General features: G+C 38.1%; 1 protein-coding gene across 2 annotated transcripts in view; it reads left to right on the top strand.

Moving 5' to 3' along the window:
• Nucleotides 1-14,491, top strand: part of ANTXR2 (ANTXR cell adhesion molecule 2) — a 156,341-nt gene that overhangs the window by 101,704 nt on the left and 40,146 nt on the right. For both annotated transcript variants that reach the window (XM_069978101.1, XM_069978100.1), the window contains exons 13-17: nt 879-974; nt 2,918-2,965; nt 3,261-3,350; nt 7,174-7,341; nt 7,598-7,678. In XM_069978101.1, the coding sequence (XP_069834202.1) occupies nt 879-974; nt 2,918-2,965; nt 3,261-3,350; nt 7,174-7,341; nt 7,598-7,678 (483 nt within the window). The remainder of the gene's footprint in view (nt 1-878; nt 975-2,917; nt 2,966-3,260; nt 3,351-7,173; nt 7,342-7,597; nt 7,679-14,491) is intronic.

The following is a 14,491-nucleotide window of genomic DNA, read 5'->3' on the forward strand; positions in this document are numbered from 1 at the left end:
TTTTTTACCAAACACTTGGGAATTGCCTCCCCGGCTCCAGACCTGGTGCCCACTTATCAATGCTTTGGTCCCGGTTCCCCGCCCACTTCCTGGTTATAGAGAGGACCTGTGATGTGACGTTCCAGGCCTGTTCAGCCAGTCAGCGGCCATACTGAAGTCCTTCCTCAGCTGACTGAGACTGGTCCTCTCTCTAATTAGGAAGCAACTGGTGAATGGGGGACCAGAGCATCAGTAGGCGGGCACTAGTGCAGGAGCCAGGGAAGTAAGTGCATGTTATTTTTTTCATCCTCCCTGACATTTTGGTAAAGAAAATCACCTGCCCAGAATTCTCCTTTAAAGTCACTGAGGTTTGGTGGGCACTACTGTTGACTATTAGGCAGCGAATTTGACATCATTATTATTTTTGGTGTTTGTTTTCTAAGACGGAGTTGAACAACAGTATGGATAAAAGTGGTGTGAACCAAGCATTAAACAGACAAAACTTTGTATTCCATGAGACCAAAAAAAAAACATTGAAAGTATTCCGAATTTATACAGAAAGCTGTACTTTCAATTTGAGCAACGTGAATAATTTACGTTGCCTCCTCTTATTCACGTCACAACTGGAAATGGAAATTTTAAAGCCAGAAACCTGCGGCTATTTGGTGAATACTGGTGATGTGAAAGGGTAATGAATCAGGCAAGGTACACCCTACTGTAACTAATAAAACATTGGCTTCATTGGTGCTCGAGAATTCACAAATCATAAGGACAATATTTACTAAATGAAAAAGTGTTTTGCATGTAACACTATTGATTGGAACATATAATCTTTTTGATTCCAGAGATGAATTTTTTTTTGTGACTTGTAAATAATTATATTTTTTCTTTGTTCACAGAGCAGTGGACTTCCTGCTGTCATCGCGATACTTGTTATCTTGCTTTTAATAGCACTTGCATTATTTTGGTGGTTTTGGCCCCTCTGCTGCAAAGTGGTAAGTTATTCCCTGAATAACCTATAAATCATGTTTTCTGTTGCATAAGGATCCCTGATCATACTTTCTAAAACCGAAGGATAGCAAATAGACAATAAAAAGACAATAAATATAAATCGACCTCCATATGGTGTCTTGGACACAAGTGATAAGCCAGATGTTTACAAAATTCTCTAAAATCATTGTCTTCATGTTTGAAGGCAGCTTAACAGGAGGGCATTACCTGGTCCATCCATGCTAAAAATATTTTAGAAATGTACTTGGAATGAAATTGCTGGTTTGTAGTCCATTATAGTCCATCATCTGTTATATGTTAATCCATTGTAAAAATAAAAAAATAAAAAAATGTAGGTATAGAAGAATATTCAATTTAATCTATAATTTAATGTGTTTCATCCTGCTGGCCATTTGTCCATTTTCATGGTGCTGTCTTTTGTCGACCACTGCTAATAGTTTTAATATTGGTAGCTTTTATAATCTCTACTAGTGGATATGTACTTTTTGATGTACTGCACTTGCATTTAGATATCTCTGGCCAGATTATCATGAATGCAGTTTTTAATTTGATATTGTTACTGAGAAAAGTGAATCAGTATCAAAGCAATCAACATTTTTGCCTAAAAGCACTCTTAGAAACACTGGTAATGCATAGGTAAGCTGACTCGTTTTGCACGCTATCAGGAAAAAAAAAATAACGGAAAAAGGAGGAATTTTTTTTACAAACATCTGCTATTTCATCTTTCTGTATTACTAATCCATATATCTTTGTTCGTCCCTTTTAACAGAATGATGCCATATTTATTTATAGATATAGAATAACCTATATTCCTATAAAATATAGTCCTGAAATTGTATGTTTAATAATAATAATAATAATAATAATAATAATAATAATAATAATAATATTAATAATAACAACAAATTAGAACTCTAAAATATATATATATTCTATATTAACCTATAAATTTAACAGGTTGCTGTTGTTTCAAACTACTTTCCTCCAGGTGATAAACTACCTCATTTCTAAATTATTTGTAATTCACTAAGAATTGATCCTTGCCCCAGAAAAAAGACCTTATAGTTTTTTTTACTAGTTGTCTTTCTTCCCTGCAATCTGCTGCTCATTGCCTGTTGTTAGGCTCAGTCTGTCTTATTGTAACATAGAAACATAGAAGGAACACAGGGAGGGGTTAGCTTGTGCTATTTGCAGGAGGCAAAGTTTGTCTGGACTAAGTACCTTCAGGCTATGTTCACACAAAGTGAAAAAAAGAGCAATGATGTCCACTTTTTCTATTTTAAAAGGCATTCATTTTTGCTGCGATTTAATTGCCATCAATTCAATGCATTGAAGTCAATGGAATGATGGACATCCAATGCACACAGTGTATTTATTAATTGACGTCTGCATGGACATCAAAAAAACGATCATAACAATTATTTTCGCACGTCTGCCAACACTGGACGTTATTTCTTTTTTCGCCGTCCTTTCACTGTTAAATTCAATGGACTTTTCAATTAAAGACACACCCAAAGGGCAATTAGTCCACCTAAACCAGAATAATCCACCAACAGCTGACGGGCAGCCAAACAGACAAATTACGGACGCCATGTTGAACTGAAAATGATAGATGGCATTTTTTTCATAAACGGAGAGGAAAAAAATGTAGTGTGAACATAATCTGTAAACCTGCCTTCCTGCTCCATAGGATCCAAACTGTCCCTGAAAGGTATATCAAGTCTTCCCTCTCATCTCTGACCACCAATACCTTTATGACAGAAGTTTATGGACATTTACTATTTTGCATATAATTAATACAACCACATGTAAAGGTAGAGACATAATCATACTGCATACAGTTTGTTTATAAACATAACAATGAATGCTGTAATATATGTGCAATTTTGGCATGTCCGTTTATATGTTGGGTGTGTTTTTTCTTTAGGTAATCAAAGATCCACCTCCACCTCCACCCCCCGCACCTGTTGAGGAGGTAACTGTGTAATGTTGCATACTTTACAATATACTATAGGAAGATAAAAAGAACTGTATGATATTCTATATTGTAGGCATTCCCTCATGTATATCCCTGATGTATACATATGCATCAAGTTAAAAATCTTATCTAGTTTAGGCCAAATTTATGCAGAAAATAGAAAATTATGAAAGGTTTACAAATTTTCAACACCAAAGAGCGCAATACTCTAAAAGTGTTCAAGTATAGTATTTTGGGCAGCGCTATATTTGTGTCAACAATCTATTAATACCTTCCATATTTATCCACATAGGAGCCAGAAGTAAATCCTAATAAGAAATGGCCTACAGTTGATGCAAGTTACTATGGTGGCCGTGGCGTTGGTGGCATTAAAAGGATGGAGGTTTGTAGAGTCATTACATAGTATTATCAATAAGGTCTTATGTTTTTTGTCATTTTATATTTTGTTATACCATTTAATTTAACTTATTTTTTTCTTTTAGCATGTTTGAGTTTACATAAGGGGTGGTGCACACAACCTGTTTAAGGCTATGTTCACACAACGTCCTTATTTGGCAGTTTCTTTCACAGCCATGCACTTTTATTTTGAGACAGCGTCCTTTTCGCACCAAAATACAGTCGTTCTAAGCAAATAATGGCTGTCAAATAACTGATGCGTTATGGTACCCCCCCCCCCCCCCAAAAAAAAAAAAGTTAGAAAATGAGACAGCCAAAAAAGAAGTTACATAAACATTACCTAAGGCTTATCTTGATCGCCTGCTTTTGCAGAGCCTTTACTTTGCATTCATAGAAGTCTGTGAAATCCTATGTTACTTACTTTGCTTATTTTTTCTTACAAATATGATTTTGGCAGTGTCCATCTTTCAAACTGGACTCTGATTAAATGTCTTTTAGGAGAAATAAAAAAGCCACTTAAATAACCAAATTTGGTGTGCAGCCTTTTTTTTTAGCATTCAAAAACACTGTGGCCAGATGTAAGTTAACTAGCTTTGGTGAAAATGAAACATAATACCAATGGGATGCTTCTCGCAATGGGTGTATTTTTATGGTATTTTGATGTTTTTCTATGTGTTTGTATCGGCAGTGCCTGCAATCAGTGGTTTTCTTCAAAAACTGAATTTTTCCCCCTCATACGTCATGTCTATATGCATATTAGACATTTTCTTGCAAGGTTGAAACACCAGAGAAGTTTGTGGCTTATTTTTTTTTTAGCCCAAATAAACACAGGTTGTGTCTGAGGGAAGCCTTGATGGGAGCTCTGGTATCAGAAAAATGTGTTTACATAAAACTATAACCCCAAGACATATAATTTTCTAACATAGTGTTATCACTAATATTACTCGCTTCAACAGGTTTAACATGAAAGGAAAATAGAAGAACTACAAAATATGCATTGTCTCCAGCTCCATCCTCTCTCTTTAGACAATAAATCATACTTTAATGTCACTGGAGACTTATCTGAGCTCTAATGACACACCCTGTGTGATGTCACATCTCTGACCACACACTTCAGCCTACATCACCATCTCCCTGTCATATACACAGATACATATATGCCTTTATTAGGACATTTAGGGAGTATGAGATATGTTTATAAGAATGCTGCTTTTTGACAAACAGGGTGTAAATATGGGTGCTGCAACTAATTGTACTATAGCCTGCAGTAAAATGAGATGTTCTACAACAGCTTTGGACAGGAACTGGTAGGAGTGCTGTGGGAGGGAGTGAGGCAGGGTGGGAGGACTGTTACGGATAGCAATGCATTTTGGAGATTGTAGTTATGAGCTCAACCAGGAAGCACAGAACTAAGATCCCAAGACAAATGAATCTGTTTGTAGTTTCAGAACGTAGGCCGTTTTTACCTGTTGTTGGAGTATTCATGTGTTTTTTTTCCTTTTTGCTTAACCTTTGATTGCATTAATAAATGGCTTATGATTACTTGCTGACTAGGGTTATTTTAAAAAATATTTTTTTTTCTTTCAAACATTGAATAAAACATTTTTCAGCACTGAGAGACTGTTGAGCAGTTGTAATAAATTGCACAGTTCTTTTTTAAATGCAACCACTATACTTTTTTATTTTATTTTTATTATTTTAGCAAGCTGTGGAGTGTGCAGCTATGACATCAGCTGAAATCAGCTTAGAGTGTTCTGTATATTTACTATTTGATCTCAACATCACATAAGAATATACTGTGCTGGTTCTGTTTGGCGTATGTGAGGAGCTTTGTAATGGGGGTTTGGAAAAAATTAGCCCCAATTGGATGAAAGGATGGAAATATAAAAAGACCATTGTTGTATTACTGAAGCTAAAAAATGAACGGCATATAATTGGAGTCACTTCAAAAATTATTGACAGAGTTATTATATTCTCATATACATATCTTAAGTAATTCATTTATTCAGTGCAAATTTAAAACGTTAAAAATTTCTTTCTAATAATAATTTCTTTGTTTACAGTATTAAGAGGAAACCTATTCTACTGTACTGTCCAGAGCTTGGAATTATTCACATCAGTCACTGTCCCTAATAGATCTCACAATTAGTGTTGAACACAGAGGCCGAACTGTTCGGGTTTGGCAATGTTCTCCGACCCGAACGCTCAGCATTTGATTCCCTGTGGCTGCAGAAGTTGGATGCAGCTCTAAGGAGTCGTGGAAAACACAATGAGTCAAATGTCGATTGTTCAGATTCGGAGAGTATTGCCTAAACCAAACAGTTCAACCTCTCCGCTCAACACTAATCACAATCTAAATGCCAAATTACCCTATAAGGCTATGTTCACACAATGTTTAACAGCGTCTGTTGCATAGCAACAGACGCTGTTAAACTGCAGGTCGCCGGGCTGCATTCAGGACGTTCCTGCAGCTGATACCGCAAATCAATTAACCATTCACTTCAATGTAATGTGCAGCCGCCGCTGCACTTTACATTGTGTGAACAACTATTACTTCCGGACGTTGTTCATTGAACAGTGTCCTGAAATAATACGCATGAACATTATTTTAAAGAACGGATGTTTAAAATAACAATGTGTGAGCACAGCGGGCGAGATTGCATTGACTGCAATGCAATGCTGCCCTTGCAGGAAAGAACGGACGCTGATTCAATTGCAATCAGTGGCTGTTCTTTACTGAAACAGAAGATAGTGGGAACATTGCCTTAGAATGTTTTTTAAGCATGGGAGTTCTTTAAGAGTGCACAAATACTGGGAGTACATATAAACTCCATGTAAATCTTGCCATTGGTTGTATTTGAAACCAGGGCTGCAGTGCTGCAAGGCAATTGTGCTAACCACGGAACTGGTTTGCTAAACACAATGGGGGAGATTTATCAAACATGGTGTAAAGTGAAACTGGCTCAGTCGCCCCTAGCAACCAGTCAGATTCCTCCTTTCATTCCTCACAGACTCTTTGTAAAATGAAAGGTGGAATCTAATTGGTTGCTAGGGGCAACTGAGCCAGTCTCACTTTACACCATGTTTGATAAATCTCCCCCAATGTTTCTTCTGTAAAGTTAGTGCTCCAATTAAAAAAAGAAAGAAAATGGATCGCATATACAATATTTTATAGTGCATTTTGCAATCCTTTAATTTCCAAATTTCACAGTAAGTAAAGGCAGATATTGTAGATCAGGCAACACTATAATAACATTACTTTTTCAACCTGGGCATATCATGGGCCAGTTGCTAGATTTATTGCATAACAAAAACACATAGAGGTCAATGATTAAAAAAAAAACTAAAAAACTAAAAACATACCTAAAAATATTTACCAGCATGATTGCACCATAGAGGCTTGTACTATCACCCTTTAGGTAGATTGAAGGGGAACACAAATCCCTTTGAAAATGAACAGAGTAATCATAACAATGTAAAAATAAATCAAGTGTAGTCAAAACCCAAATAGTTTTTTGTGGTTCAGTTGAGAATGGTAAAACAATACTCTGTAGCAGCATGGACAAATTATTCAGTAGGTGTAGTGCATGTATCATTAGGCCCAATCCTAGGTGTTGAATACTTATATAGCAGTTGAAATTGTATCACTATCTAGATGATGAAAATGGGGGGAAGGGTCTAGTATGCTCTAAAAGAATAGCTACTGAGCTTTTTACATCAAACTAAAAAAAACAATGACATACTGTACATAACATACTGTTTTTGTTAAAAATGTTTTTTTTTTCTTACATTATTTAAATATTTTAAAGGTGCGCTGGGGAGATAAAGGTTCTACTGAGGAAGGTGCAAGGTTAGAAAAAGCTAAAAATGCTGTTGTGACAATGCCAGAAGAGGAGGATGTTTCCATGTCACCTTACAGTCCAAAGCCTAAATCTACCTCACCGTCTTCTCAGACAAAATGGTACACGCCAATTAAGGTTAGTTTCAAGACTGTTAGATGAAATTTATTCAATGCCAATGTCCACATAAATTATGGTTTCTAAATTGTCAGCTTAAAATATGTTCTCATAAAGGAATTCAGCAAATTTATGTCCTATTTAGACACCTGTTGTATATTTGCATTACCAATAGGACATCTGTAGAACCAAATAGTCTTGTCTATAGCCACATAAAGTATCATTAGACTGAATGATCAAAACCGAAGTTGACTTTATTTAATGTCCTTTCTTTAAGGGTCGACTTGATGCACTGTGGGCCCTGTTACGAAGACAGTATGACCGCGTGTCCTTGATGCGTCCTCAACAGGGAGACGAGGTAATATTTCTGTTATCAAACTATGAGATGCGTAGGTTTATTTAGCTTAAAAAAAAGCAGTAAAGCATTCTCTATCGAGTATAGTATCCGCAGAGTATCCTCTATTAATCTGGAAGGCCGGGGTCTCCATGGATATGGAGGCACAATCAGACAATAATATGCCAGTAGTGAAGACAGGTGGAAGATCAGAGCTGTAAGTATAATTTCCCGCTGCCCTACCCACCAACAATTCACAGTATGACCCCCAGGGGCTTAACTTAACTCTCTGAAGGTCATACTGTAACTTTTAGATTTACCAGGTACCTTCCACTCTGCAGGTTAAATACTCAAGTCTCCCATTGATTTCAATGGGGCTCTCGAGCACTCTGGTATTGAAAAATACTTCAGTTACAAGCATTTTGAGTATTTTGATGCTCGCTCATCTCTAACAACTACATTGGTGGATGTATAAAGATCTCTCCTATGATATATTACAAGAAAACATCTTCTGTGTCTAGTGGGGGGGATTTATTGCGCCAGCACAGAAGAGGATTCTTTACTGTAAAAGCAGTGAGACTATAGAACTCTCAGAAGTGGTCATGATGAACTAAAAAAAGAAAAAAGCGTTCAAAAGGGGCCTGGATGCATTTCTGTAGTAAAATAAGATTACGGGTTATAGATTCTGTTCATTCAGGGTAATTGATTCTAAATGCTGAGCATTTCAGTTATAGAATCCAGCTGTATATGTGATATCAATTGACTTTTTTGCCTATTTGAGTATTTTACATAGTTGCCCAATTTATATTTATTGCAATATTTAGTAATAAACATAGCATGATACATAGAGATCATGCATTGCAAGGCAAAGAAATGCTTGCATAGTAATACAAATATATGCAGTACAAAATGCAAAAAAAGTTCTCTCTATCAAAACAGTTCATTTTTATTTCTTCTTCCTGTCGAGCTAAAGCATGCTCTTTGTAGACTTTGCAGACTGTTCTACAATAGTCATCCAAGCAGCAGGGTAGTGGTGGTGTTCTCAGGGTACTCTAGACTTGAAAGGGAGGCTGTGGGATCTGTCATAATTTGGCAGAAGGTGGAAAGAAACTAACTGGCAACATTTCAAATGCCTTGAGATGCTGCTAAGTTTAGTACTGATGGTTATGACTTCGGAGCGTCACTCGTCTGATGAGGGGGAATAAACTTTCTCTAATAGAAAGTTCAGTACTGAAACTTGTTTCTTCATTATTTATTGGATGATAAAAGGAACCACGTTACTATAGTCATTTTTTGGTAACTTTTTCTTTTTTGTTTTCACACAATGGATGGAAATGCTGTCAGACTGAATAATTGCGCAGCATATATGTGTTAGTACACAAAAGGCAGCCTTCTATTTATTTTATGCAATCATCAATGAGCTCCAATACTAATTGAAGCTTATCTATGGTGTATCAAAGGCTTCACACGTCTAGCCCCCCTCCACTTCCATGCTCTCTCCCTCTGCTGTCTGCTAATGTTGAGTGTGGCCCAGTATTTGAGAAGGCCGCACACATTCAGAGTTAGAAATCAGGAGAAAGGGCTTTGATTGTGGTTAGAATTCCTGGGAGTCATAAATCTTTCAGCTGGCAAACCGCAAGGTTATGGAAGCTGATACAGGTGCAAGCTAGCAGGTTGTCTCTGACATCTGTTCAGAGCAGAGGCGTGGGTCTTCACCAGCCTGCAGCGAGGCTGCTGGATTGTCAGCAGATGTAGTTAAGAGTGGCAGAACAGTTTTGGTCTCACACTTGCTGCCTGGGGGGTTTAAACACCAAAGGTAAAGAGGGGGTGGACACAGCTGCGCTCCCAAACTTGCCTGAGGCACAAATAAAGAGATCTAATATAGTTTGACTCTGTTGTGGTGAGGAGACTAGGACAGAAAGCCACTTCAGAGGCAACTTAACGCAACAACATCTGCCGCCAAGTTTCCAGGGAGTGACAGGGGACAGCAGGTACAGATCGAAGTCCCCACGTAAACAGCCTCCATTAAGCCATGAACTCTTTTGATGGGTTTCCATCAAACATGCTGGAGTCCGCAGCAGGAGTTGGTATTGTTTTCAAAGCAGTGTTTTGTTTTATGCACTAACAAGGTAATTTATAAATCATGCATTACCAGGAACTTTTTGCTTATGTGAAAGTGATTGAGATAGAAAAAGAGTATGGAAAAGTGGGGAAGTAATTCAATACGCCTGTCATGATTCAAGTCTCTGTAGAGCCATTCTCCATTTGAGGTCACATTCACCTTCAGGTTATATTACTCCAATGAACTATTCATTGCCTAAATACTCATGCATCAATTGTGATATATTCCTCAGTTCAAGCACCATTTTACATTTTTTACATCCACCTGTACCAATTCCAAACATAGACAGATGAAATGCAGATATTAGTTGTGATGTATTCGAGTATGTATATAAGTAGTACAGAAACAATATTGGAACTTCACGTACCTTGCTTTTGTGCTATGTACTTTAGGATATGATGTGTATCCATGTTGATACAATTTACTGGACAGCATTTTAACCTCTTTGATGGTAGAGAAAGAAATTCTTCCTTGTAATCATATGTGATCACTGAAAGTGTTGGTAACTGCACTGTCAAAAAATGCATATAAGACATTGGTTAGAGGGTACTAATTATCCTTAAGGAGAGTCTGCAAGGATGCGTGGAGGCTTAAAGCGTAACTGTCATTTCAGGGCCATTTTTCTGAAAACATTAAATATCAACAGTACAAGCGATTTTAGGAAACTCTGTAATAGGTTTTATGTACTAAAAGAGTTTCCTTCTGTACTGAAAAAGCAATCTCCCAGCCTCCCCCCTCACATCAGATGAAGCAGGATTTCTGTCTCCATTATGTGGCTATGGAGAGGGGAGGGGCTGTTAGGAGTGACTGAGCACGGAGCAGTCCTGCAAAGCACAACACCCTGCAATCTTCTCTCAGTAAGTTCATAGATAAGCATTGACCTATCTGACACCTGAATCCTGCAGTTTAGGTGCCCAGAGAGTCTACAAACAGCTGACCTTCATGTCACCTCTTCCTTCTCCCTCATCTCCCTCAGCCCCTCCCCCCTTCATAGGCTTACAATGGAGAGAGCAGAGCCCGTCTTCACTGGCTTCTCTGTAATGAAGACGTGTTTGCCTGATAATGCACAGATAAGAAGTCAGGGGGGGAGGCTGGGAAATTGCTTCTTGAGTACAGAAAGAGGCTTTTTTGGCTAATGAAACCTGTTACAGAGTTTCTTAAAATCGCTTATACTACTGATTTCTGCAATAAAAAAAACATGACAGTTACGCTTTAAAGGCTTTTCCTTCTCCACTGAGAGTTCTGGGAGGAAAGGATATGCAAATAGCTCTCAGACAACTTAGGCACAGTGATTTCCCTTCAAGCCACTATTTCACTCTATCTAAGAGTCTGAAAACATTAACTGGGGAAATATGTCAAGCCAAAAATGTCTCCAAAAGGAAAGACATCTCATCTGCAGACAGCTGTTACAGAGGTGTTGCCCCTCTTCATTGCAGAGCAGGGTATTGGCTTTCTAGTAAGAGGCCGATCAATGTGAGTCATAGGGGTACTAATTCTGGTTAAGAAGAGTCCACCATAAAGACAAATGGCTAAAAATCTCTCCAAATGGAAACACTGCCCATCTACAGACAGCTGTTTCGGTGTTGTTACCCATCTTCAGATGCAGAAAACTCAGAAGCATAAATTTACCTTAGATGGAGCATTCCTTAAATTGCTGAATACAAATAGATCAAAGAAACTTGTCCAGACAATAGTTTAAAAACAAGCAAACAAAAAAAAACATTTATCAATAGACCTTATGCTATATTATATAATACCATACTATACAATTATTTTATATAGTTTATAGTTATATGCTTGGATATAGTTATTATTCTAGAAGAATATAGCAGTTTGGAGCACCGGGGGAGGGACTAACCTGAACTGAACTGAACTGTGTTTCTTGAGAAAATAATTTATTTACAGAAAGGTGAAAACTTTTTATTTTTATGGCAGAAAATGAACCAGTCATTTTGTTGGTTTTATGATTGTGTCAAAAATTCAGGAATCTGTATGTTTAGTTTTTGGCTTTAATTTGGGGTACATACAAATTATTGATTCATTTTGATTACCTTTTCTTATGAACAGAATAAAAAAAACATTAGTCCCAACTTTTCTTTTAAATGCCATGCTAACTTTATTCTGCAGTGCTCAACTACTGTATCTTCTGCATTCTCATAGAGAATGCAGATAGACATCGCCCACAGGTACACAGATATTCCCTAACCTGTAAAGGGGACAAGTGTCCATTATTACAAAATATTGGGTAAAATTGGGTAAAATATTAGCAACAATACATTGTAAATTAGCAGTGGTGATATGTCATCTGCATTGGTGATATGTCATCTGCATTATCTGGGAATTTCAATTCAATTCACTTCAGACGCAGGCTGCATGAGCTTAGGGAGAGAGCTGCTGTCTGTCAGGGAGAGTGTTAGGGTGGGAAAAATAGTGTCTGTTACGGTATGTTCACACTGAGGAATTCTAGAGGAATTGTAGAGGAAAGCTTTCTGCTTGAAATTCCTCACCTATTTAGCAGAATTTGAGCAGAATGCAAGCGGAATTAAAGCAGAATTCAAGCAGAATGCAAGCAGAATTTAAGCATCTACCGCCATCTTGGCTGCACACTGTGCAGAGCGACTGGTGCCAGAAAGGGGACATCACGTGGTCCACATAGACCCCAAAGAAATTGCCCAAAGTCGTCTCGGTAATCATTTTTGTTGCTGCTGTACCTTGGCTTGCTGGGATCTGTAGTGCAGCTACACCTATCCTGGCTGTGCAGTGTACATTTCAACTGGTGCCCTAAAACATCTGGTACCTGGTACACACAGACTCCATAAACTACATCAAAAGTCCTCCCAGTGTTCATTTTTGCTTCAGCATCTTGGATTGCTGGAACTTGTTGTGCAGCTACACCAATCCTGGCTGTGCAGTGTCCAGTGTAACGGATGCTCTAAAACATACAGCACCTGGTACAGCTGTGTCAGGCTGAATTTTTGGGTGGTTCACCTGCTACCTCATCTAACTTGGTAACTCTGTTTTTACCGCCATGCTGTGTCAGGGTATATGCACACTGAGTAATTCTCAAGGAATTGAATCAAAAAGTTTTCAGGCAGAATTCAAGCAGAATTTAAGCCCCCCATTGACTTCTATAGGATTCCTCTAGAAGATCTACAGCAGAAAATTCTGCTCGGAAATTCTGTAGTGTGAAAAACAGAGCAGAAAACCCATTGAAAACAATGGGACTTTTCTCTGTACATATTTTACGGGAGGAATTTCAAGCTGAAATTCCTCTTCAATTCCTCATCTAATTCCTCACCTATTCCTCAGTGTGAACATACCCCAAGGCTGAAGTTTTGGGTGATTCACCTGCTACCTCATCTAATCATCTAACTTGGTCATTCGGTTGTCAACGCCATGCTGTGTCTGGCTAAATTTTTGGGTGGTTCACCTGTTACCTCATCTAATCATCTAACTTGGTCACTCCGTTGTCAATGCCATGCTGTGTCAGGCTAATTTTTTCGGTGGTTTAGCTGCTATCTCAGTCTAGCCAAGCCACTCTGGGGTTCACCGCCAGGCTGTAAACTGCAGTCTCAGTCTTGAAAAGTTATCCTGGGATTCATCTCCATGCTGTAAACTGCAATCTCAGTCAAACTATATAATTTAGGGGTTGCCCATAATTTGGCGTAATGGTGTGGTTAGGCAGCCTCAGAGGCATCCATGCATGCTGCCCCTGCTGTTTCCTGTCTATTTCCGTGTTGTTTCTATCCTTTTCTGAGGTCTCCAGGTTTTTAGGCAACCTTTCCTGTGTAGAGCTTTGGTCCTCTGCAAAAATGCTACAGTCTCACATTGACTTCAACGGGGTTCGTCATTCGAAACGAGCACCTGAGCATCGGGAGAAATTCGTCTCGAATAACGAGCACCCGCTCGCTCATCTCTAATAGTGACATTGGATAACATCCAGAAAGTAGAATCACCATTCATAATTAACATGCAAGGGAAAGAGTACACTATGTAAAAATGCAATGGCCCTTGTTATAATAGTGATCACAGCTTGTTCTTGTAAGATGGTTCTCATGAGTATCATGCTCCTTATTAGTCTTCATAAGACATGCTGAATAACCCCCCAAAATGGCAAGATGGACATGACAGTATTATTCATTGTTTCCATTCAAGAGAGACCTGACACCGCTTTAAATTCCTCTTGTGCCAAGATGTATGAACTAGTCCTACAGCTCTTAACCAGATTAGTCCCTTTTCCATTAACTGCTTGAAAGTAGGGCAGATGTCCGAGCGGCTGGTTGTAAATTTGATAATGTCTGCTGTGTTAATCTGGAGGCTTTGCTGATGGAGAAGGCTGTAGATAACAGGATTAAGGTTTCACAACCCTGGTTTTCATGGCACAGAAGAGAGGACTTATAGGGTGGTGACCAACTACCGTTGATAATCTTAATTGATTGTCAAATGATTTTAATCTAACGGTATTAATTAGGGGATAGGTACATATACCCATTTGATACCCTGGATACAAAACAAAAATCCCTGTCTTCCCCCCCCTTCCCCCCACACTATTTGTAACTACAGATGTAACATATAATGTTGATCATTCAGTGTGAATTTATTTTGCTCTAAAAAAAAAAAAGGATGAACATTTTATTAGTGTTAGAGCAAAAAATCTGATTAAACTTAAATAAATTACCACGTTCTATTAACAGTTTCTTCATGCCAACTAATGA

Source organism: Dendropsophus ebraccatus, chromosome 7 (genome assembly GCF_027789765.1).
Source record: "Dendropsophus ebraccatus isolate aDenEbr1 chromosome 7, aDenEbr1.pat, whole genome shotgun sequence".
Taxonomy (NCBI): domain Eukaryota; kingdom Metazoa; phylum Chordata; class Amphibia; order Anura; family Hylidae; genus Dendropsophus; species Dendropsophus ebraccatus.